Source organism: Apteryx mantelli, chromosome 9 (assembly GCF_036417845.1).
Source record: "Apteryx mantelli isolate bAptMan1 chromosome 9, bAptMan1.hap1, whole genome shotgun sequence".
NCBI classification, from domain to species: Eukaryota; Metazoa; Chordata; class Aves; order Apterygiformes; family Apterygidae; genus Apteryx; species Apteryx mantelli.
Genome location: NC_089986.1, coordinates 32,019,621 through 32,043,611, shown reverse-complemented (window position 1 = coordinate 32,043,611; position 23,991 = coordinate 32,019,621). Strand labels below are relative to the sequence as shown.

General features: G+C 46.7%; 1 protein-coding gene across 4 annotated transcripts in view; it reads right to left on the bottom strand.

The window, feature by feature from the left end:
* The window catches only part of SLCO2A1 (solute carrier organic anion transporter family member 2A1), a 42,974-nt gene that overhangs the window by 4,412 nt on the left and 14,571 nt on the right, over window positions 1-23,991 (bottom strand). For 3 of the 4 annotated variants that reach the window (XM_013952493.2, XM_013952494.2, XM_013952495.2), the window contains exons 2-10: window positions 20,493-20,630; window positions 17,606-17,768; window positions 12,057-12,272; window positions 9,441-9,539; window positions 7,549-7,682; window positions 5,884-5,965; window positions 4,460-4,624; window positions 3,647-3,836; window positions 281-440 (exon numbers count right to left, since the gene is read on the bottom strand). In XM_013952493.2, coding sequence (XP_013807947.2) covers window positions 281-440; window positions 3,647-3,836; window positions 4,460-4,624; window positions 5,884-5,965; window positions 7,549-7,682; window positions 9,441-9,539; window positions 12,057-12,272; window positions 17,606-17,768; window positions 20,493-20,630 — 1,347 coding nt within the window. The remainder of the gene's footprint in view (window positions 1-280; window positions 441-3,646; window positions 3,837-4,459; window positions 4,625-5,883; window positions 5,966-7,548; window positions 7,683-9,440; window positions 9,540-12,056; window positions 12,273-17,605; window positions 17,769-20,492; window positions 20,631-23,991) is intronic. The other variant, XM_067301499.1, reaches the window with a different exon arrangement.

Sequence of the window (23,991 nt, the reverse complement as noted above, 5' to 3'; positions counted from 1 at the left end):
CGAAGGAGTCTGGCTTCCTCCATCATGCCTTTGAAAGACTCCAACTCCTCAGACACACCTCCCTGCTTGCCAGGTCTAAACTGCTCCACTGTGTTGTTACAGTTCACATTTTTCATATTTTACGTCATTGCTGTAGCCTCCACTGTCACCAGCAAGAAAGGTGCATTCTGCTTTGCAAACCCTCAAATTTTTAGGAAACACTTTGAATTCTGGCTCTTCAAGGCAACTGCATGGACAAGATAGCTCAGCTGTGTGGCCACGTCCTGGCCCTGCTACTCACCACATGTTTGGGTGTGGAAGAATTAGCAGTGCTGTTCGTGCAGCCAGCAAAACAAGGAGAGATGTACTCCACATTGTTTTCTCCACATACTGGGTGAAAGATGTGTTCAGAGCAGTAGCACCCACTGGGGGACTTAACCTGCTGTTGGGAACTTGATGTACTGCCAAAAGTCAGAGAATAAAAAAAGAATTAAAAAATAGGACAGGAGGAAAAAAATCTTTCCCCAGACCTGTTACTAGTTAACCAATTTACCCGTTCCTATTTGTGTTGGGTCATTGCCAGTAGCAGTCTGGCCTTCTGCCGGATCCCGATCCCCTACAGGTACCTCTGCAGTTTATAATGAACTTAGCAGTAATTATATTATGTCTGCAAATGAGCACTCACACACCTTTTTTTTTCTCCAGCTGAAAACTAATCAGCAAATACCTGGGGAAATGTGTCTGGGCCCTATCCGAAACTGCACAAACAGATGTGCAAAAAGCACTGGCTGGAAACACCATTCAGATGGAAACTGGAAGCAGGCTAGTTTCCAAACAAACCTGATGACAGAGTGAAAGTCAAGAGGACAAAACTAATTTATCTGTTCTGTCTTGCCTTACTACCTAAGGGAATTCATTTGATTTGCTGGAGAAGCACAGTTCATATTCTACAGGAATCCAACATCAGGGCCCCATCCTTGGGCATGATGGGCAAGGGGTAGAGCTCAGGTTTGCACATCTGCATAGCTAACAGCTACCTAGAGCTCTACATGAAAGGCGTTTTCATTCTTATGCACTGCTGCCATTGCAAGGGGAAAGGTTTCCAATGTAATACAGGGTAACAGCTGGAGGTGGCCAGGGCAGTCTGGGTAACAAACTGGACTCATGAAGCTTGCAGGTGTTGCAGAAGAATACATGAGAAGAGGGAGAGGGGAGAAGATCTGAAAGCTGTGATTATAAGAAGCTGAGAGGAGCTGAGCCCAACTATTGCTTGAGAAGTGAGATTTACTGAGCCCCTGATAAAGTCCCTGATGAGGTGAATGGTTCTACTTGCTTATAATCTCCAAGGAGATGACCTCTTTGGGTTTGTCAGGCAGTGCTTTTGTGTTTTCGGTTCCCTTCTAGACAGCACAAGGCAGGGAAGGTGCAAGCACCCCTTAGCATACCTTTTCCTCCTGGTACTTACTGCAAACTGTTGCAAGAAAGAGCACAGGCAACTTATTCACAGGTCTTTCTGAAGCAGCCTTGTGACACTTGTGGACTGACTCTTACCAGGTAGACACCAGCAGCTCTGCAAGCCCAGAAGCTGCTAGAGGCTAGAGGATCCACCCTAAGCTCTCAGAAGCCTACAGCCCCAACGGTCCCACCCCATATGTTACATAAGTTTGCAGAAAAGGAAAGCAGTGAGCTACATCTGTGAGCTAAGGACTCTGGCAACAAATATGGAAGGCATAAAACGAGTCGCTGCCTTCCCCTAGCCTCTTCTTTCATGGACATCCCTCTGCCAGCTCCCAGCTATGTCAGCAAAGCCCATCAAGACTGGTGTATCTCAGAGAGGCTGAGACAGGCAGTCAATCTGACACTAGTAGCAGGAGACAAACATTGTATGAAGGCTATGTGGCAGTTCCTGGCTTTCAGACGCGGAGGTTTTGCAAAGGTGATGACAAGATGCCTTCTAAAATTTAGCTCAGAAAGAACTGGGTCTTGAGCTGAGGGATATCCTTGTATTTGAAGTCTTGCTCTCACATAAAAAGCAGGGATGTCAGTGCCTCACTGGGTATCTTCAGAGCTGAGGCCATTCTCTCCAGATAATGCTTCTGGCTGGGACTGCATCCAGCAGGGCTGCACACTGAGCTCTTTTACTTCCCTGTGATACATGGATGCAGGGAGTGGGGAGAGAAGGGATGCCGTGGTGCTGCTAGGGATCTTACATGTCTCCCGTTCCACTTCTGCCCTCAGTTTAGCTACTTGGACACTGGCAAGCAGCTTCATTACCAAAATGAAGGGAAAAAAGCGTCTGGGAATGTCCTTGTTCATATGCCTTCACATGCTCCTGACTTTCACAGCACATTCTGTGCAGATCTCATTGCAAACTATAAACACGCCATCCACTAACTATACATTCGCTTGCAGAGTTCTGTTGCTTTCCTTTGCTCTGGTTATTTGAGTGGTTTTTTTAAGTGGGCAAGGGGAGAAGTGCATTGACTGCCCTGTCCCTCACCCCTCTGACATACCCCTGGGACAAGTGGCTTATCACTGGTGAAGGGAAATATTTGTATGAAAGCCCCTTGCTGAAATGTTGGCAGTGCATTGGGAAATGGGTCGAGTATGAGGCACTTGACAACAAGCTTGGAGTGGAGTCTAAATGTGGTTTTTATCTTAAAAAAGTAAAAAGATGTGATAAGAGCCAGAAGTTTCCACCCAGGCGAGCACAAATGCAACTCCCAGCCGGGATGAGGAGAGCAGGCAACCTGCCCATGTGTGGGGCTGATTTGGACATGGGCACTGATACCACACATCAGTGACTCTTTCCCCCCTAGAAATCCAGAGCTCGAGTGAAAAATATACCCTGTTTGCTTGATACAGACAATCATGGATAAATGCCCTCACCATTAGATCTCCTCCTGGCAGTGGGATTCAGGAGTGAACAGGAGAGTGGCCAGATCTCCTGCCCTTTCTCCTCCATGTGCATATATTCCACCCCCACAGATATTCAGGTCAGAAAGGGTCATTAGATCATCTGATTTGAACTAAGTTGTGCATGACAGGCCAGAGCTGTTCCAAAGGCTCTGCTGGAGCCCTCACTGTCTAAAAATGACTACAGAGTGCAGGGGCTGAGATAAGGTGTCTGAAGAGTTTGTTACTATGGAGCAGAGCACTCCTATTCTGAAGGACTCCTGGCATGTCCTCCTCCAACAGCTGACACTCAGGTAGCCAAACAGCCTTCAGAAACTCACTGCGTGGTGCCATGTCCTATCCCAGGGGCTCCTTCCTAACCCCAAACAGCCTAGCTCTGTCAACTGGGAACAGCTCATAGGAATGGGATCCACAGCTTGCTTTGCCTGGTCTCGTGTGCAGGCTGGTGGGACTCTGCCCTGTCTGCTTTGATGGGACCAAGCTGCATCATGTTCAAGGAAACACAGTCACTGTGAGCAGAAGTAGCAGGAAAACAGTCTACAGGGATCTTGTCGATGAGCAGCTAGCACTTCCTGCCTGGCCTGCCTGCTTATGTGTGAGCCAAGGGCCACTGTGGACCACAGGATGGGTTACCCTCAGATGGGTGTAGGGGATTTGCCAGTTGACAGTGAGAGACATCCCTGCAGTAAGTCAAGAGCTAGTGAGAGGAGGAATTAAGGCATAGAAACAACCCAAGTGGGTGTGTTGTTACCTGGAGGGGTAGATCCCATCAATGCGCCCTGTGGAGCAGCCCATGAAGAAGATAGGCAGGCAGATGAGGATGGAGAAGACAAGCACCACCACAGCAAACCGTGGGATGGCCCGGAGGGAGAAGGCAAAGCGTTTCATGACTATTCCTCCTAAGAGCATCCCAAGTGCTGCTGCTGGCAGGTTCACAGCTCCTGCAGAGGAACAGAGGTATTAGCCTGAGGTCCTGCCAAGACCTATCTGCTATCGGGGGTGGAGGCAGTAGTTTTGTGGCCCTCATGGTGGCTGGGCTGACCACGCTGTTACTGAAGATGGACCAAAGACAAAGGCAGCTGACACCTACAAGAGGTCTCAGCCTCAGAAGTCTGACTAGAGATGCAGGATCAAGCTTGGTGCATAATCATTGTCTGTTGACTTGCTTTTGCCAACTTCTTTAAGCATCATTGAGATCTGTTCCTGCTTCACCCGTGTAGCAGGGCTGCACGTTTCCAATGAGAGCTGTTTCTGGCCCACAAGTGCAAGCAAACAAATGCAGTCAGTCACTGAGAGGCTGCATGACAGGGATCAGCCTGGCCTCACCCCTGCTGGCATCTCAGGGCAGGAAAAGGAAAAACTCATCAACTGGCTCAAGGTGGTTGCCAGGTCTCACCTGCACCCTTCCCGGATGCTGCACTAGGAAAATGAGTTTCCAGTAACTTCCTGATAAAAAAGCCTAGGAAATGTGGGCAGGTGGTTCCTTGTTGGTGAATGTATTTTCCACCCTATGGCTGCACCTGTTAGAGTTCAGGTGCATGTGCCTTCATCAGGCCGTGCTCACCAATGAGAAAGTTGGCATAGGAGGATGTGGCACCATACTGCTTCTCCAGAAACTTGTTGAGGAAGGTGGCAAGACCTGCAATGACTGAGGAGAAGCTGCACTGAGCCAGCACTAGGAGGATGAAGAGAGGGTTGAGGAGCAGTCTGAGGAAGATCTTTGGGAATCCTACAAGGAAACAGTGGGAAAAATATAATTCAGCCATATGTTCCTCACATCAGCAATTCATACCATGAAAGAAACCCCTTAGACAGACTATTCCCAGTGAGCTAATGCAGGGGGCGTCTAAGGACATGGGAAAAATGGAGAGAGGGAACCCTGATTTGGCCAGGCAGCTGACAGGACAGTGACCAAACTGCCCTGAGAGACAAGGTGGAGGGCCGATTCTGCCCACCACCCTCCCTCCCTCCCACACTGTCCATGATTCCAAATCCACAAGCCTTCAGAGCGTTTAGCAGCCATAGTGCATTTATTTTTTGAAGTTGGGGCCATATTCTTGGATGGCACAAATGAGCAAAAGGGCATGGGTTTCAGTGGAGCTACATTGACTGAGCATGGGGAAGGTCTGATGCCTGACACTGTGGATCATGATGTATTTTCCTTATGGGATGATGTATCACCCCTGCCCTAACCAGGACAGCCTGGCTTTTCAGCACAGTCAGAGTGACTCCAAGCTACTCAGGAGCTGCTCTGTTTGTTTGCTGTCTAATTAGCTTTCCTTTTCTAGCATAGAGTGCTGTGGAGACCTGGCATCATTCATCAAAGTCCAGTGAGAAGGAAAAGGGAACTGACAGCCACAAGATGTGACTGCAGTGGATGGGGAGGGAGGGAATGTGTTTATCTGGAAAGAAGGCATTATGCAGCTAAAAAAAATCATTAAACTGGTCCCTCTGTCTCATCAGCGACATCCCTGCTCAAGCCCATTTCAGCTGAACATAAACAAATTGGTGTAAGCTGCAACGTAGCAATCTTCTTAAAGCAATGGCTAGTGGTGCCTGCAGTCCCTACCGTTCCCATGCAACAGCAGGCTAAACACTCTGCGTAGCATTTTCCAGGGTACTCATGTCATTTAAGAATCTCAGACTTATTTTCAGAAATGACTCAGGCCCCACAGACTTCTTGTGAGATGGAGGCTGTGTCTGTCTTCCTGTAGTTCTTAGTGAATGACTGTGTCTGCACAGCATGTTGTGCTGTGCAGTTAGGGGCTTAGGCGTTGGGCATGGTAAGACCCTGGAGGTCCCCAAGCTGGCTCCAGTGTCTCCACACAATGCAATGGAGACACCTGAAGACTCTTGACAAACACTCTCAGCTCAAAAATGTGCACATGGTGGAGACCACCATGCCCTGGTATGTCTGGAGGCAGCAGTGTGGGGCACAACGCCTTCCACATACACTATCCCCCTTGCCATTAAGTGACAGTTCTTTACTTTTTATGAATTCCAGCAAGGAGATTTCTTCAGCCTCTCCCTTCTCCGTCTTCCTCAGCATGCCAGACTCTGAATTTGGGTCCTGGGGAGGGAGAGAAGAACAGCCAGAGGTGAGAGGGGAGCACTTGTGTGTGGTTAGTACAGTCCAGGTAAGGAGCTAGGTTGGAGGGGGACGATATTGCTGTTTATCAGAAATGATCTTTTACTTCCTGCCAAGCCTGACAATTTGCTTGAGTTTGCTCAAAGACTCACTGCAACTATTCAGTAGAGCTGAAAGACAAAAAAGCTTGTCCTATCCTGAGAGTTTTAAAGAGTTTGGGGAGTTTTCCTCTCCTGAACCCTGACAGAAGTAAAGACATCACTTTTTTAATTCTGCAAAAGGTCTGAAAATGAAACTTGGAGGTGAATCAACTGAAGTCTGTTGTGTCCTCTAATTGTAATTATGAAATATTTTGGTTTTAATTTTGACCTTAAAAATGATAATTAAGCTACTTCAAACAACAAACTATTTTTGAACCTAAACCATGAGTCTTGGGTTTAAAAACGCTGAATTGGAGCATTTTGATAATTTTGGATTTTTTTTTGTTTTAATAGGAAACTTGTCTCTTTTCTTTAACATTTTTCCAAAGAAAAAGCACATTTTTCAAACACCTCTGCCTGACTTTATTCCAGCACTCCTCCCCTATATCCTGCACTTTGAGATACTCTGCTTCGAGCAGAGGCTCTCTATGCTGATGACTTTGCTAATGTCAGCGGAGTGAAACCTTGCAGAGGACTGGGCAGTAGGGTGTTAAGATACAGCCTTTGCCAGCAGACTGGAGCACAATCAGTTAGGGTACCCCAGAAGGGTCAAGTCACCAAGTGTAGACCCCAGGAAGCCATCTAGCCACCCCCTCCCAGGTCTACCAAAAACCTTCTCAACAGATGCTGTCTAATTTTGTCTTAGGAGCTTGTAACGCTGGAGCTTACACAGCTTTGCTCTGCTAGAGGAAATCACACCAGTGCTCAGCTGGCCTGCCTGTAAGAAAGACTTCCACTTGCTCTAACATGAGTCTTTCAGAGTTTTCCGTTTGTGTAATGGAAGCTCATCCCATTTGCTTTGTATCTGGCCCTACTCTTCAGCTGAGCAGTTTCACTGCTAGGCTGTATGACATATGGCACTCCTCAGTCTGTCCAGTGATCTGAACCAACACCAGCTTCCCCTGCTCTGCTGGTGGATGGCAGCACCAGGGTGGATGGACTCATTTTACCATAGTTTAAGGTCCATGAGAGAGTGACTCTCAGTAAGCCTGTTGAGACCAGGGCCAGGCTGGCCACACAGAGCAGAGCCTGCAGGAATTCCACACAAGGAGAGGGCAAACAGGAAAGGAGGCACAAGAAGGGAAGCAGCTGATGGTAAAGGTGCGAGGTCTGCTTTTTGCCTGCAGAGCTGTGGCAGTTCTGGCTTTCCCACTTATGGTGAAGGAATGAAGGGCCCTGCCCCTCATCTGCTAGAGGCATGGAGCTGGTTTGGAAGATTTTTCACTTATGAGTAATTACAAACTCATCTCAGAAAGGTTCCTGTAGTCTCTTCCTCCCCTGCATCCATCTTCTCTAGGGGCAGGTATTCCCACCCAGAGCAGCTCTGGCAAGAAGATGTCTGGCCCTCCAGAGCTTGGGTCTTACCTCTCCTTTGAGCATGTACCGAGGGAAAAAGAAATAAGGAATGGAGGTGATCACCAAGCAGCCTGAGGAGATCAACAGTCCTAGCCACCAGGCTCCAATCCACCGCTGGTCCTTTGGTGTCAGACTCACTGTGGCTGCAAGACACAAGGACCCATCTTAAGAGTTCTGTTCCTGCATGTCTTAACAGCAAAAGGGGCAAACTGTCCATTCAAATATGGACCAGTGGAGCACAAAGGATTGGTATGGGCCTGTGTGTGGCACAGTCCCTTCTACACCAGTTGCCTTCTGCGCAAATGGAAAAAGTGGCGCTCCCACCAGTGTCCATAATGAGCGCATCAGCCATGAGTGCTACATATCTGTGGGTCCCTTCACTTGACTAGATGTGGTCGTGTTTTTACTTCCTTTCCTCTAGCAAGGAACCTGTCCCACCACTCCTTATCCAAACCACACTGAGCTTCACAAGTGCATGTAATTCAAATTTAGTTTGCCAAAATATGCATATGGCACAGATTCAAGTATTCCCTGTCGAGCCAGTCAGCAACACAGTGATTATGGGGGCCTAACTCTATCCCTCTTTGCCTCAGGCACATGATTTGTTTGGAATGTGGTTGGCTACAGAGCTTGTCTAGTGAAGATGGGGAGTGGAAAATTGCACAGCCGCTTTCTTGGAAATAATTGCTTTCCCATTGTTCCAGCCTTGGTAACTGTCTGCTTGCAGAGATCAAGGGAAGGACCTGTGCTGGTGGAAGAGCATTTTTAATGAGAGCAATTTCCGAGTGGATAAAGCTCCGGGCACTCACACCCTTCTCCGGAAAAAGGAGGAGAGACGAGAGCCATTCCATCCCCAACACAGACATCCTTCAGATGGGCCAGTGTTACTCACAGGAGGTCGAAAGATTGCTTGGCTTGGCATGGAGAGCACATCTCCCCATTGTTACGATTTTATGAGTGGAAAAGGAACAAACAGTAGTCTCAGGCCTTTGCTGGTCTGTGCAGGCTTCCTGCCAGGCAGGAATAACCCGGGGTGCGGTGTGAGAAGAGCCCACACCCCGCCAAAACAATCGCCTGACTTCCCCAAACAGGACCAATCCACTCCGGGTGCAGACGTCATCATGAAGCGACCACACAGAGACTGCTAAATCTGTCTGTCGCCACAAGGACCAAGCCAAGGCTTTTTTGCCATTTCCTGCTTTGGATTCATTTATTATTCTTATCAGGCACCAGACAAAAATGTCACACGGGCTCTGATCTCTTTATGGAAACACAGGAAAAACCACATTAATGATGAAGTTGGGGAGAATTCTTTAGTGATTAAGTTACCAGAAATCATAAGCACGCACCGCAGATAAAGAAAATAAGCCCTGTGGCAGGATGCTGACCTGGTCCCACTCTCTACAGAGGCTGTGTACTGCTGAAGGGTAGAGGAGAGCATGCCGAGCAGATTCGAGCCTCCCCGTGCACACTTAGGACAATGGCTGCCAATGGTAGTCTTCTCCCTCCCAGGACACTTCACTACTGTCTCTGCTCCTCTCCACTGTGCTAGAATAATGCAACACTTTCTCAGCATGGTGGCAGCAGGCACATTTCAGCAGTGACAGGCAGTATTTCAGTTCGGCACAATACATGATTAAGATGTGAGAACATCCCCACTGCTGGACTCTGCCTGAACAGCAACTGCAGGTACAACCTACGGCCATCCATAGCCTTCTTCGTGGGGAGACAGAGTGGATAAGCACACTCAGTGGTGTTATTCCAGGTCAGGTCTTTCTGGGAGAGTGGGTTTTGTGAGTCACTGGAGCAAGGCACATGCTCCTGCCACCAATCATTTCAGAATGACCTTCTGATTCACAGAGGGCTGTTAGAAAGTCCAGCGCTACCTGGGAAATACTCACCAATGTCAACTCTTCCAATATCCACAAAGAGCCGCAGCACCACAGATCCCAGCAAATATCCAAAAGCAGGGCCAAACACTGCGATGGAGAATAGGATGGCTAAAAGGAGGGGAAGGAACCAGTGTAAGCAAGCCATTACTGAGGCAACAGTAGCTTCACTGCAGATATGGCATTTGTCTTCTTATGTGAAGCAGGGAAGACATCACAACATGCAGAAGACAGAAAATCATCTTTTATTGAGTGACAGATGATGAACAGCTCCCTGCTGTTCATATATTGAATGTGCTGTTTATCCAACAGTGTTAGAAGTTAGACAGGTACCTGCCTTTCAAAAAAAGCCTCTCTGCTCTATTGAGATCAAAGCTTTCCTGATATGCTCAAAGTTTGCAGCTATGTTTTTAGTATCAGTGATTCACCATGACAAAATGGGAAACTTTGGGAGTCTAATCCCAAAGGCTTTCCCTTCTCCTTAAATGCTTACCTTATTTTGAAATATCTGGTTTTGACTTCTAAATCACTCTGATGCCTTTGGCTGCTTCAAAGACATTGTTCAGCACCAAGAGAAATCAGGTTCTTAAATAACTTACACACTGAACTGGAAGATCATGTAGGGGCTCCAGGCCCAGCTGAGCTCTACCATTCACAGGGAAAAGATTCACAGTTTAACATGTAAGCCAACACCTACTTCAATGGGATCAGAAATCCTCCTAAGCTTGGGAACCTCTCTCTTGGAGGGGCTGGTGGCTGATTCCATAGCAACAATGTCAACTTTGAAGCCTTGCTGCAAAACCTGCATTAATTGTACAGTGTGTGGCTCCTGTAGCCTGTCATGTCTCTGACCAAAGCCTAATAAACAGATGCTAAATAAGAACAGGGAAAGGCCTCTGAGAAGGTTTTCTTACTACTTTCCCCCCATGAATGGCATCATGTTTTCTCAGACACTAAAGCAAGGGAGAAGTTCCAGCTCATTCATCTCTTTGGATACCCACCTGGCCTGAACCAGCTACACCTATTGTCCTATTCAGTTACACTCCTATGTGGGCTTCCTAACACCCACACCATAAGTATAACCCTGTAGAGAACAAGGGGACTAACAAGGGGAGAGGCAGCCCAGCATTTTAATGGGGAGAACCTCATCTGAGTCCCCTGGATGCTCAGTGGGAAGACACACCATGAGAAATTGTCATAATGCGGTAGCAAACCTTTGTTAGGGCTGCCACTCTCGTTAGAGCTGTGATTGCTATGATTCTGCTGGTTCTTTGGGGAGACAGGGCTGAGAAGGGCCTCACTGCACTTTGCTCAGAATCTCTCATCTTTTTCAAGTACTATGTTTAACAGGTCTCTGCCTCAACTACACAGTTCCAGGACATGTGGAAAACTTGAGAACCTGCAGTTTTAAGCAGTGTGAGGGTAAATCTGTCTAGTAGAATTGGTTAAAAGTAATCTTTCTTCACTAAGGAAACTTAAGTCTTGCTGGTGGACTGCAAAAACCAAAATGTCTAGGTACACTTGATTCTGCCTCAGAATCAAACCTGGATGAGATCACAGAGTCACAGAATAACAGAACAGTTGAGGTTGGAAGGCACCTCTGGAGATCATCTGGTCCCACCACCCCCCACCCCCCCCCGCTCAAGCAGTTAGAGCAGGTTGCCCAGGACCATGTCAGTTGGGTTTTGAATATCTCCAAAGATAGAGACTCCACAGTCTCTCTGGGCAACTTGTTTCAGTGTTCAGCCACCCTCACAGTAAAGAAGTGTTTTGTGTTCAAGTGGAGTTTTCTGTGTTTCATTTTGTGCCCACTGCCTCCCATCCTGTCACTGCACACCACTGGGAAGAGTCTGGCCCTATTTTTACACCCTCCCATCAAAAATTATAAACGTTGATAAGACCCACCCTTGATCTTCCTCCTTCTCTTCTCTAGGCTCAACAGTCCCAGCTCCCTCAGGCTCTCCAGTCCTTTAATTATCTTTGTGGCCCCTCACTGCAGTTGCTCCAGCGTCAGGTTCCTTTGTCTCCTGCCTTTCAGTTCTGTGGCCTGGGGCAGTGTTGGGCCTTGGGAGAGATGTTATCCAAGCACCTTCTACATCCATTGCCCTCTCTGGGCTGGGTTTTTTGTCCAGACCATATCTTGTCTTGGTTCACAAGACGTTAAAGGAAAATTGGAGCCTATGGCTGCCAAACTACACCTTCGCTGAGTGATAACAAGGTTGAAACTGGGGTTTTCTGGTTTGCTTATCTGGTTATTTTCAGATTTCCTTATCTGTCCATTTACTGAAATAATCTGCGAGAAGTAGTCTCTTTTTTGTGGAGAATTTTACTAGGTGAGAAGTCTGTATTTCTCTGCTAAATCCTACTGGGCAAATTTTCACCAGTCCTAATCTTGCTCTGGAGTTCATTCCCCGCAGTGAATTGCTGCCCACACACCTACTCTTGCCCAGAGCAATAATATTCCCTGTCCCTGCACTGCAGCCCTAGCCTGTCTCCTGGAGGGCAGCAGATTCATCTCCAAACAAGCATCTGTCCATTTCAGCTCAAAGGTCTGGAGGACAGGGAATCTGCAATGAAATAATGTAAACAATTGTCCTGCTTCAGCAGAAGATGGATCTTTCCACTTACCAACATACAGAGGGGAATTGTTTGCTTCTGCAAAGTCATCTACATAGGATATCCCAAAGGGCTGTATGGGAACTGTCCCGATTCCAGCCAACAGTTGGGCGATGACCATCATTGCCCATATACTGCTGGCCTCCTTCTGGGGATCCTGAGTGGTGTTTGGACACACAAACTTATTCTCTGCATAACAGAGTTCACCTTGGATCTGGCTTTTGTTATCTGGAATGGAAAAAAAAAGAACATTATAACCATTGGCATGTTTCCTGCCTCCTCCTTTCTGACCCTACCCCTGCATCACCTCTGCTCAGAGGGGATGCATGGCAAACTAGCTGAAAGAACTAGTTCAGGCTAACCCTAGTTCCCATTTCCCCTTCTGCAATGTTACTTTTAACTTTGCTCCATCATTATGTGGCCTGACAAGCAGTTATGGTGCATGAGTGGCGGGAATGTCAGCATTGCTGCCAGCATGTGGAAGCCCCTCTCCTTCCATTTCCATCAGTTCTGGGAGCAGATCTGCACCTTGAGCCAGAAATTGCATTCTTGTCCCCAAAATCTGAAGGCTGTTCTAAATGCCTTAATTTCTAGGTACCAGGAATCGCCCAAATTTCCCAAATAGTCACGCATTATTGGAGTTCAGCTGAACTTGCTCATTTTAATCAGTAGTTATCATCACCTTTCCATTCCTTTGCAGCATTATATTGAGGTCAGTGTAGCAAATGAACAGAGTGTGATTTTTTTATTAAACTTTTCAGGACAGACTGATTAGAAAAGAAGGAAGCAAAATAATTTGTCCTGTGTGCTGTGACTGTGCAGGTGAAAGGTCCACCCTAAGTCCAACTCCAGCAAGTCACATTTCAGCTGTCAGCAGAGGATAAAAAGTTCTTCATAAAAGTTGAAGTAAAGCTGGGCTCAGCCAGTTGACATAAGCCTTTGGATGGACTGTGTCAAAGTCAGTGGAAAAGCGTAAATATTCATGGATGGAAAAACCTGTTCCTCATGCAAAATAAAGGCATTACAGAGCAAACAGAGCAATCCTGGTCTTTTAATATTAGCTTTTTTCATTCTGTGTTTTTTTTTTATTTGTAATTGTTTCAACATTCCTATCACATATTTCTAGATAAAGAAATAACTTTGTGGATTTTCTATACTTCTGAGCAAATAGAAACAAAACAAAAACAAATATTTGTCAGGTGATTAAGGATTTTCATTGGCATAATATGGCAGCACATTCCTAATAGTAGGTCACCACAAAAATCATTATGTAAGTTTATTTGAAGCAGTGCTTGTCTTAAGGGTCTGTCTTTTCAGAAAGAATGAGCCTCCTTTGCTAATAAAGATTTTACTATAATGAAAAGTGAGAGCCACAGAAGCCTCTCATGCCAAATTGCACATTGTGGAACGAGGCCACTCTCAGTTTAACGAAGACAGTGATACATTCAAAACCCAAGCCATGACTCGTTTTCCCTGTCAGCAATCTTTGTTCCCTCATGGTACCTGGGCGGAAACATGGAGGAATGCACCCTAGGATGGCCAAGCTGCCAAGTCTCTGTTGCCCTCAGAGCTCAGGAGCAGCTCAGATCCTTCTAAAGCATGGACCATAATTCCTCACATCATCCTTGCAGTCAGGACATTAGGAGGTTTTCATCCCGTTTAAGGCATCTCACTGCAATACTAACTCTACCCAGGACTGTAACACCTTCACAGGCTGTGCCAGCCCCTCATCCATCTGGTACACCTGTCACAACAGTTGCCTGCAAATGCCCTGCCAAGCGGGATGTGGATCTCACCACCAGCTAGATGGTGACAGCAAAGGGCATTAATGGATTTGGGCCATTGCCAGCATTACGGCAGGGCCATCCACACTGTGTACTTGGAGCCTGGTAGTTGAAGATATCCATTAATGGCCACCCTCCGAGGCATTCATGTGGGTGTCCTTAGGCTCCTTTGATTCCCACTCCTTGGGGTGAGGAAAGAGAGCCCTGATATCATTTCATATCACAAGTGGTATCACTGGTGTGAACAACGCCATGACTAAATGCGGTTTCATGAGGCACTGGCTTGCCTGGGGCTCAGACCAGTTTCCTGCATGACAGCATTAGTCATAGCAGCCACGAAGACAGGGTGAGGTGCATGCTTCAGACCAAGCGTGCAAATCAGTCTATGCAAATGCCCAGGCTAACAATATAGCCCAGCCCAGAGGAAGAGGGCAGGCAGCTGTGCCAGCACCACACTGGGACCAGCATGGGGTTGCATATAAACACATATGGCTCTAGGCAGGGAGGCAGGATAATATGTTGCTTTGACTTGTTTCCTTAATGATAAAGAGCAGCCCTTGTCCCAAATCCTGACCAGTTCATAGTCTGACTAATGAATTTAAAGCCTCCTTTTTTTTTTTTTTTTGGTAGAAGGGAGGCAGCTGCAAGCCAGCAGAGAGCTGGTTTTCATATTTCTGAGTGAACTCTGGAACACTTTCAGCCCCACACTGGGCCATTATTTATAAGCGTTTCATAGAGTCTAGGCTGCAGATCAGCTCTGATGGTGCCAGCTTTCCCAAAGCAGAGTTGATGTGGGATAACAAAGCAAGAGGGCTTCTAATCCTTTGGTAGGAGCAGAGATCGTCAAGTACATATGAGCGTCTTTCTCCTAGCTGCCTTGCTTCCTATCCAGGATTCAAATTCCATTGTGCTAGATGATGTACAGACAGACAACAGAAGACTCCTGCTGTGGTAAACTCATGACCTAACTAGAGAAAGCAACTTGCCTAAGGCCACCCAGCAGCTCCATGACAAGCCAAGGCTCCCCTCCTCAGAGTATCAGGCTAACATTCAATGCACACAGCCCAAAACCTTTTCAGAAGAATTAATCTTCTCACTAGAAGTGCAAGATTTTCTCTGGCTGGCACTGCTAAAACCTCTGCCATTCCTCTCTGTGGCACAGGCACAGAGAGAGAAGCTTGGCATAGAGCTGAAGTGACTTAGGAGCCTAAGTCCCATTTTCAAAAGTGGCAGGCCTTGAGGAGACTAGGTTCATTGGCATCCCAAGGATTTAGGGGCTGAAGTCACTCTGGAAACCTGAAGTCAGCCTTGCATGTAATGTATATGCTTCTGAGTATTGCACTCTGCATGGAAACTGGAGCTGTCATCATGCACACCAGCCTGTTCCCAAAGCCTGCCTTGGTTAAATCAGTAGCCCTTCTTAGTATAGATCGTATGACCTACCGGCTACTGTAGGAGAGGCATCAGGGACAGACAGTCTAAACTCTGCTTTATTGCCAACGTGCTGCTCAGCAGCAGGGAGACGACCTCATTTCTCATGTTTTAATTTCTCTGTGACTCAAATGAAGATAACAATGCTTTCCTACCCTTTGCAAAAAGGCTTTGATCTATAGGTGAAACATCAACTGCATTTGCATTCAGCTTGGGTGCTCAGCAAGGCTGCAGGTCACTTGGACACCTAGCTCCTGGGAGAGGAATTTGCAGTCTTCTCTCTGGCACCACCACAGCTCTCAGCCACCTGAACTGAGACCATCAAGAGCAACATCTGTTGTCACACAGCAAAACCATGAGAAAGGAGAGGGGGTCCAAACCATAGCCAATGTGACAAGGCATACACGCTCATCAACACTATTCTTTCAGATCTGTCAGATGAATTGCTTTGGCCTGAGAGCACATGAAGACTGATCCACAGTGCCATAGCTATTAATTTCTTGAGCAGATAACAGCCATCCAAACAGGACCAATGTGACCAGGACTGTTCTGGTATAAATTCAGCTCAGCATTCAGACAGCACAAAGCCTCAGTGGGCAAGGCACTGCAGAGCCTGCAGCCTGCCACAGGGGGACTGGAGGAAGGCAGAGAGCTTTGAGCCCCCCAGGAAGTGCACCATTGCCCCAGAGAAGCCAGAAATGAAGTGACTTGTTCACAGTCACACAGGACATCAATAGCAGAATCATCATCTCCTGCATTCCAGGGCTTCTGTCTAGTCTGCTGCCCCAGAGGCAACTCTGTGCATCATGTGTCACATTCTCTCTTCAGCTGGCTTTTTGCATAGCTGAATGACATTTCATCGTTAATAATGATGCTGTCAGCAACAGCAAGTCATGAAGTTTTAGAGCTGCAGCTGGGACACTTCTGATGCCATGGAAAGCAAATCTGTTTCCAGGATGCTCAGGAGTGGGTTGGAAGGACACACAGGGCCCGTGCAGAAAGCAGGGACATAGTATGCTTAGGGGTCCAAATAAAGGAGGGCTTAGCCAGGAGAGAAATAGATTAAAAATAATGGGTTAAGTCAGTAACATGATTAACTTTCAAAGCAAATATGTATTATAACTATTTCATAATTTCCATGTTGGAAGATATGCTTCTCTCACTTAACGTGGAGCCCTTTTACAAATATTCCTGAGGCTGGCATGTCCATGTGGGATGCTGTCTACCTCATATATTACAGCTGAGGATATCAGCCCTATAGCAAGCTCCTTGTGCAGTTGTGGGAGGAAGAGGTGTCTTGACAGCCTCCAGAGAGATCCTGTCCTGCTTAACTTGAAAAACAGACTTATGTGGAGAGATACTCCCTCTGGAGGCCTTCAGGAGCATCTGTGGGGAATTTAGGTACTTCACAATGGCAATTAAACTTGTGACTTAAAAGTGTGGCTCAGATAACACACCCAGAGGAGGCAGAAGGGATCCCACATATAACTGTTGCATTCAAAAGGGGTTGTAAAACCCTGTTGAAGTCAGACTTAAAATAGAAAATACCTGCCTTAAATCCTTCCCTCCAAACACTGTGCTTGAATTCAGTGTACACTGAATACAACCATTCCCCTGTTTTCAAGGAGGCATGGGAAATCCAGCCCAATGCAACTGTGGCCAGATTTGTGATGGGGAAGGTGATGACAATAAGACGACTCGGTGGCCGTATGGTTCTGTGGGGCGTGACATGACGATAAGAGATGAGGTGGACATCTTTATTTGCATTAAAGGTTACTTTTTAGTTGCAAATCACTTCTTTCTCTGATACGTGCAGGCAAGAAGGGCAGAGGGCAGTTGAAAAGTCAAAAGGCAAATGGAAAATGGTGTGATCCACCAAGAATGATCTGATGGATTGCTACATCCTGTTATGCAGGAGCTGATCCTCCAGTGTATGTACTTCTTACTCATAGTTGTGCTCTCATGAAGTTGTCAGTCCTCAAACAAGTAAGTGTGCTTCTTCAAATGTCCTACATATCCACCAGATTTGATAAGAAAACAACAAGGATCAGAGGAGCAGGACTTCTGATTGGTTCAGCTAAAAACTGGCAGAGCACAGCACTCAAAATGCCTGTAGAGGATGATGCTCAGGGTGTACATCTCCATGCCAAGACCCAGGCATGATGTTAGCCTTTGGTTGAACCATCTAATCTGATCCACGATGGCTACCAGCATAAGAAAAGGCCCTCTCAACTCACCTTTTCTGCTGTGTTACCCATGCAGCCTGGACTGAATCAGAGAAGGTACATCAGCTGTGTTGTGCCGCTGTGTGTTACAGACACTTCAGGGAGGAATGGAGGCACTTACCCGCACTCAATGTAGTGTATTCATAGCGGTCTGAGAGGAAGTGAGGAAGGGTCACCAGGAAAGCTCCAAGTGCCAGTAGCAGGCCCCCCACACCTATCACCCGAGGGCGGTGAACTCGGCTGCCAAAGTAGCTGACAAAGATGATGAGGACCACATTGCCAATCTGGAAAGAGCAGAGTGAAATGGGAAGAACATTAGAAGACATCATGGAGGAAGTCAGACCCTGTCCTAAAACTTCTGTCCCAGCTCTGCAGCTCTGTGTATAGCTGGGTGGAGAGCTGTCTTGGTCAGATGGTGCTTGGCCCCTGAAGAGCTAGAACAGGGCAGCCCTCAGCTACACCCTGCATATTCACAATGATTCAGTGCTTCCTTCTTATCGAAAACTAGCGGGCCAACTCCTTGGGTCCTGTAACCTGTGTGCCTCCTTTCTTATCATGGACTGCTTCACACCTGCTGGTGATTTGGCTGGGGCTTTCTTCAGCACCCACATGCTCTCCACCCAGTAGGACGTGACATAAACTAATGATTCCCCCAAATCCAGCAAAAACTTTTGCAGTGTATTGCCTCTGCTCCCATGGTTCTAAGCAGACGTGAGCCCAGCCACAAAATCCGGCTCACTGCAAATGTTTGTAACACCGGACATTTGGAACTACAGATATGATCACAGTCCCATTCTCCTCATTCTGCTAAAAAGATATGAAAATGTGCAGCTTATTCAACACAATATACAAGCTGTAGCTCTTAGGCACAGGGACGAACACCATAAAATTACAATTGTATGCATTTTGTCAGTGTGGGACAAACTAAATATTATTTTAACTTTGGTATTTATGTCTAAGTATCCTCTTATATATGTTTACATGAACTCCCTTGTTTTGTCTCTTGTGGTTTTTGTTCTTGGAATTGATGCAGCAATAAATGAGAAAAGACTATCATCCTAGACAAGCAGGGGAGCTTACACAGAACTAGAAAAAAGAGCAGAAAGATCTTTCTTAAAGCAGAGGAGTAATGTTGTATCTGTCATCTGAAAGCAGACAGTATTTAACAGCATGGCGCATATCATATTCCAATCCTTTTCCCTTTACGCTCTTGCAGTAAGAGACTGCTCTATATGAATTTTATTTTGCTATTACTTCTCCAAACATAAACTCTCTAAGTAAAAGTAATTTCTCTAGTGGATAAGAAGCACACAGGTTATTGATGTATCACTACTGTGAGTGGTAGGATACCCCACGGGGCACAACTATGCTAGTTCAGGGCTACCAACAATAATCATCAGTACTGGATCTCTTTCTTCTCATGGTTTGAGCCTGATTGAAGTCAGTGGGAGGTCTTTCATTGGTTTAAGTGGGCTTTGGATCAGTCCTTTTAATCTCAGACGAATGTGCTGGTTGGGGTAAGACCTGGGCACCTACTTCTCAGAGGTCCCTGGAGGATTGCAGCCTAAATGCCCAAACTCTTGGTGAAGTATCCCATGCAAAAAGACCAGCAGTATGCAAGGTGAGCTGAGACCAAGTGCTTCTCTCTCTCTGCCTTCAAAAGATATTCTCTCCCAGCAGGCCCCTTCGTAGTTGGGCTTGAAGTGCTACCAGAACAGATACAATTCATGACAATACGAACAAGAAAACAATGTGCTTGTTTAACAAGAGATTTGCTGAGTGCCTTAGGATTCATTTCAAGAGAACAAAAAGACCTTCCTCCAAATTGAGCAATTACAACTTCCTCTCCCTGCACACAAAGTTGGGGAAGGAAGGAGACAGGTCCTGTGCTGAAGACTAACAAACATGGGGCCTATCAGGCTAGCAGCGGAAGTGGGCTCTTAGGGAATGTTAGAGTCCAGTTCTGTTCGGTGAGGTGCCTGGACTGACCTCAGAAACACATGTCCAGGCTTGCTGACAAGGCAAGACACCCAAACATCGGTACTCTAAAACCTAGGTCTCATAGGTCTAATACATTACCAATGGCCATCCTGTGAAAAAAAGACAAAGGCACCATTTACGGTTTCTGAGAGGTTTTCAAATTTATCCAAGCAATTCCAGAGCAATAAGTGATTAGAAAGTGTCTATAAGAATTTCTTTAGTTCAGGCACAACAAGCTTTGCCCTGCTGCAGGGCAGTGCCACACACATCTGTGTCCTTCCAGTCCTTTCCCAAAGCAACACAGGCACCATGCTTCAGAGCTGGGCTCTCCCCCCACCCCCAGTATATTGAGATCATCAGTTCAGGGGGGAAAAGGTGTCTGGATATCTAGCCTCAAGCCATTCTCCAAATGTGACCCCAGGAAGTTTGGATCTGTCTATACTCTTGGCAACACTAACACACCCAGTGAAAAAACTGTTGCAGTGGTTGGGCTGGTACAAGTCTGGCCCTGAATGTCTCAGCATCTTGACAGAGCAGACAGCTAGCAGCTCTGCTGAAGACAAGGTATATGTTCTTGCAGCATATGCCTCAGGGGGTTGCATATCTCCCGAGACATCCAGAACTGCTTAAGGAACTTCTCATAAAGCAGCCATTCATCAAGTATCAGATTTAAATTGAAGCTCTTTTCACACAGAGTCAAAAGAAGCTGAGTTGCAACTTGAACACAGTTTATACTGAGGCCAGCCTAGCAAGAGGATGCCAATGAAAGTTAATCCTTCACCACTGGGCCATCAGAGCTGGGAACACTGGGGAAAGGGGTAGACACTGGAGAGGTTGCTGGCCAATGTCTCCTTTTAGCAGTCATGAGAAAGCTTGCAATGACTCAGGCCAGGATCATTCCTACAGCTGAAACCTATCAAAATAAGGAGTTCTAATGGAAACCACTGATGGAGCTGTAGTCATGGGTGTGTTTTCTCTCCATTCTGGCCAGCTCTCAGGGCCCCCACACAAGCATCTCACCCAATTACCTCATGCAAGCTGGAGATGAAACCTGAAGAGAGACTTGAGAGCCCAAAGCGCTTCTCAATAGTAGTGAGGCTACTCTTGAAGTTGGCACTGTAGAGGAGCTGCGAGAGCTGGAGAAGGCCATGGCACACCACGAACACCTGCGGGCAAAATAGTGCCATCCCAGTTAGTACCTGATAGCTGCCCAGCTGATGTGTAACTGCTGGCAACCATGCCCCATGTGAGTGATTTGAGAGTCATACACACATGGACTCAAGTAGGCCAACATGACTGCATCTCTGTTGTGCAACAAACCTAACAAAGAGCTGGACTCACCATGCCCTACTGCCATCCAGCACCACCCTTCCCTTCCCTTCCCTTCCCTTCCCTTCCCTTCCCTTCCCTTCCCTTCCCTTCCCTTCCCTTCCCTTCCCTTCCCTCCCATTCGTTCACTGCACTGCATGTGTCTGAGGGCATCGGTTCTGAATGCAGGACACACATATCTATGCTGTGGACATTCTTATATACTGCAAGGTATTTATGCTGCTTCTCAAACCCCAAATGTGTATTTCATTGCGTTTATTGGTTGCTGCAAGCAAACAAGTGAATTCTTCTTTTCTGCTGAGAAGTTATTAATTTAGCTTTGCAAAATGAGGAATCCAGTGTTTAGAAGAGAGGACAAGGAGCTCTGTTTTTAACTTTCCTCTGCTTTACTGTTACTAATATTCATTATTACTTGCACTGTGGCAGCACTTGGTGGAAGGAGGACCTGATGCGCAGGGAGCTGTACAATGATAAAGCTGCTGTACTGCAGCTGAAATGGAGCTATGCTGGTTCAGACTAGCTGAGACCTAATATTTCCAGTTGGTCCCTTGGATTCACTCAGCTGTAAAGTAAGTTAACAGTGCTTTCTCCAAAGGGTTTTGCAAGACAAAGTTCACGTTAGTAAAGGGCTTTTAAAGCTCCAGCAGGAAAGGATGAAATATGTGCAATGTATTCTCACTACTGGAAGACCTTTGTGGTTTTCTAAAAACAGCATTGTTGCCTTGAGCCATCTAAATCACTGAGTCAAGCAAGAAACCAAACCAAACGAACACAGCACAGGCAAGGAGCAGAAGAGGGAATACGCAGAATATACGGGGCAGGGCATAAGCATGGTCAAACAAGCCAGGGTGGCCAGAGAAAGGAAAGCATCCTCAGCCGGGGATGGAAGAGACGGCTCAAAAGTGTCTTTTGATCTATATTTAGTCAGAACAGTTTTCCTTTATTTTCCTTGGAATGGAATGTGTCCACATGGTGCCAGAAGTATTTTAAAATCATTTAAAAAAGGAAAAAGGCTTTTTTATTTAAATTCACAGGAAATCAAATATTTGCTGAACACCGGAAGCATGTCTCACAAAGATAACGGCGGGAAGCCCAAGATGATGGATGGGGGATCAAAGGTACTGCAATGCTGACAAATTCCTTACGTCCTTGGCTAGGAGAATAGCAATAATTGTTATTATTATTTATTTGAAATGATCGTAGCACCCAGAAGCCAAAGTCTGAAAGAAGACTCCGTTGTGTGAAGTGCAGCACAGAAAAAGAGTGAAACCATCAATCCGACACAGAGGATGCAAGTGCAACAGGTGGGTAAAATGGACTTCTGGGGAGCACAGGAGGTCACAGAGGCCTGGGAATCTGCCTGGGTTTGTTCCAGCAATTACAAGAGAATTTGAATGAGGACAATGTGTCTGCTTTGTGGAGATTCTGGGAAGCTTCTCCTGTGAGGGAGAAGAGCATCAGGCAAAGCACAGAGTTGGATATCTAAAAATATGAGAAACAGGGAATAGAAACTTAGGGCAGAGGTGAAAGGGAAAAAGCAAATGATGCCCTGTCAGTGTGCCACTAGGATATAAATAACCTGGAGAGCACAGAAAAACAGTAAAAGAAGATGAATGCAAAAAGATGGAAGAAGGGTCACAGGAACAAATTAAAATCATGAGTTCTCCATCCATGTCTTGAGGGGATATAAGCCCACTAAAACATCAAGAACGCAGCTGGCACCATGGTAGTTGAGCAGGAGAAAACAAGATCCCAAGCTAGCATTTTGCTGCGACAAAAAGCTACAGAGCCACAATGTGCAGTGTAACATGGGAATCACTCCCAGAAAGGAGACAAAACAAAAGAAATATTTGAAAATAAACTTCTGAAGCTGAATGAACTTTAAACCTTCCAGCTATCAGCTCCTATATTCAAAAACACACTGAAACACATGGTCTTGTGGATGATAGCTGGATCCACCACCTTCACTTTCCCAAGCCCTGACCTGGGATCATGCATAACTAATCCAACCAGGGCTGGCCTGGAGCAGAGAGGTGACTCCTGTGGGGATGAGAAATGGACAGGGAATCTTGTTGCCAGAGAGCATTAATTTTTGTTTCTGCAACTCTGGCCAGATCCTACTGAAGTCATTCTAATAAGGAAGTGTTAGGGAAACAGAGGAGGGTCAGGAGCGCATAAGATGCAGAACAGCTGGAGAGAGCATTCTCCTGGTGCAAGGCGTTAGCTAGAGAAGCAGAGATGTTTACCAATGGGGAGGGAAGAGGGTGGATCACGGAGGCTGAATTTAGCGCAGCAAATGTCAGCCTAATCCCAGGACAAACGGGAAGATGAGATGTGTTTGGGAGAGTGAAGATGCTGGTGGCGGAGGGCAGAGCTGAGAGAACAGCAGGAGGAGAGGTACTGACTGTCCCGCAGAAATGCTGGGATCAGCAGGAGATGGGGAGAAGATGAGGACAAAGGGCAGTGGGGAATTATCACTAAAGGGACTGCACTTCATGAGAGGATATGGGGCAGGAGACTAGAGGGACAAACAGAGGTCAGAGAGGGCAAGCAGGAAGAGAGGGCATAATTGCCTGAAATGGGCTTATGCATTAGCGATACCCTGAAGCTGGACAAAGCAGGGTAGCAGATCTGGAGAACTTGCTTGGGAGCAAGGTGGGGCTCCGCAGGGTGAGGGAAGGCAACCCATGAGAAATACAGCTGGAGACCAAACAAAAGGGAAGGAGGAAGACTTTGGGGCATGACTGCTCCCCCTCGGCCTGTGAACCTCATCCTGCAGAATGACACTGGCCTGATGCCTGGGTGACAGATTAGTCTGACAAGCTTGGCAAGCCTGCTGAGCCCCAAGACAGGGTGACAGGGATGGGGGCAGGCGTGCCAGCAGGGCCTTGAGTAGCCAGGCTGGAAAGGCCTGGCAGACCGGTGCTCACTAATGACTGAATCACATACTTCCATTACATGGAAGACTTGCCACCAGCATTACCCAACTAATGGAAAATCAGCCTTTTCTGGCTGACTGGGCTTTCTGCTACCCTGCCTTGCTGCAGCATGCCGGGAGATGCTGGGCTGCCACAGCTAGTATGCAGACCACTGGCTCTGGAGTCCTGGGCTGAGCTCAGCTGTCCAACTCATTGGGCTGTTTAAACTAGAACAGTCCTGAGCCTAGTACAAGTACCCAGTTTTCTTTTACTCTGCATT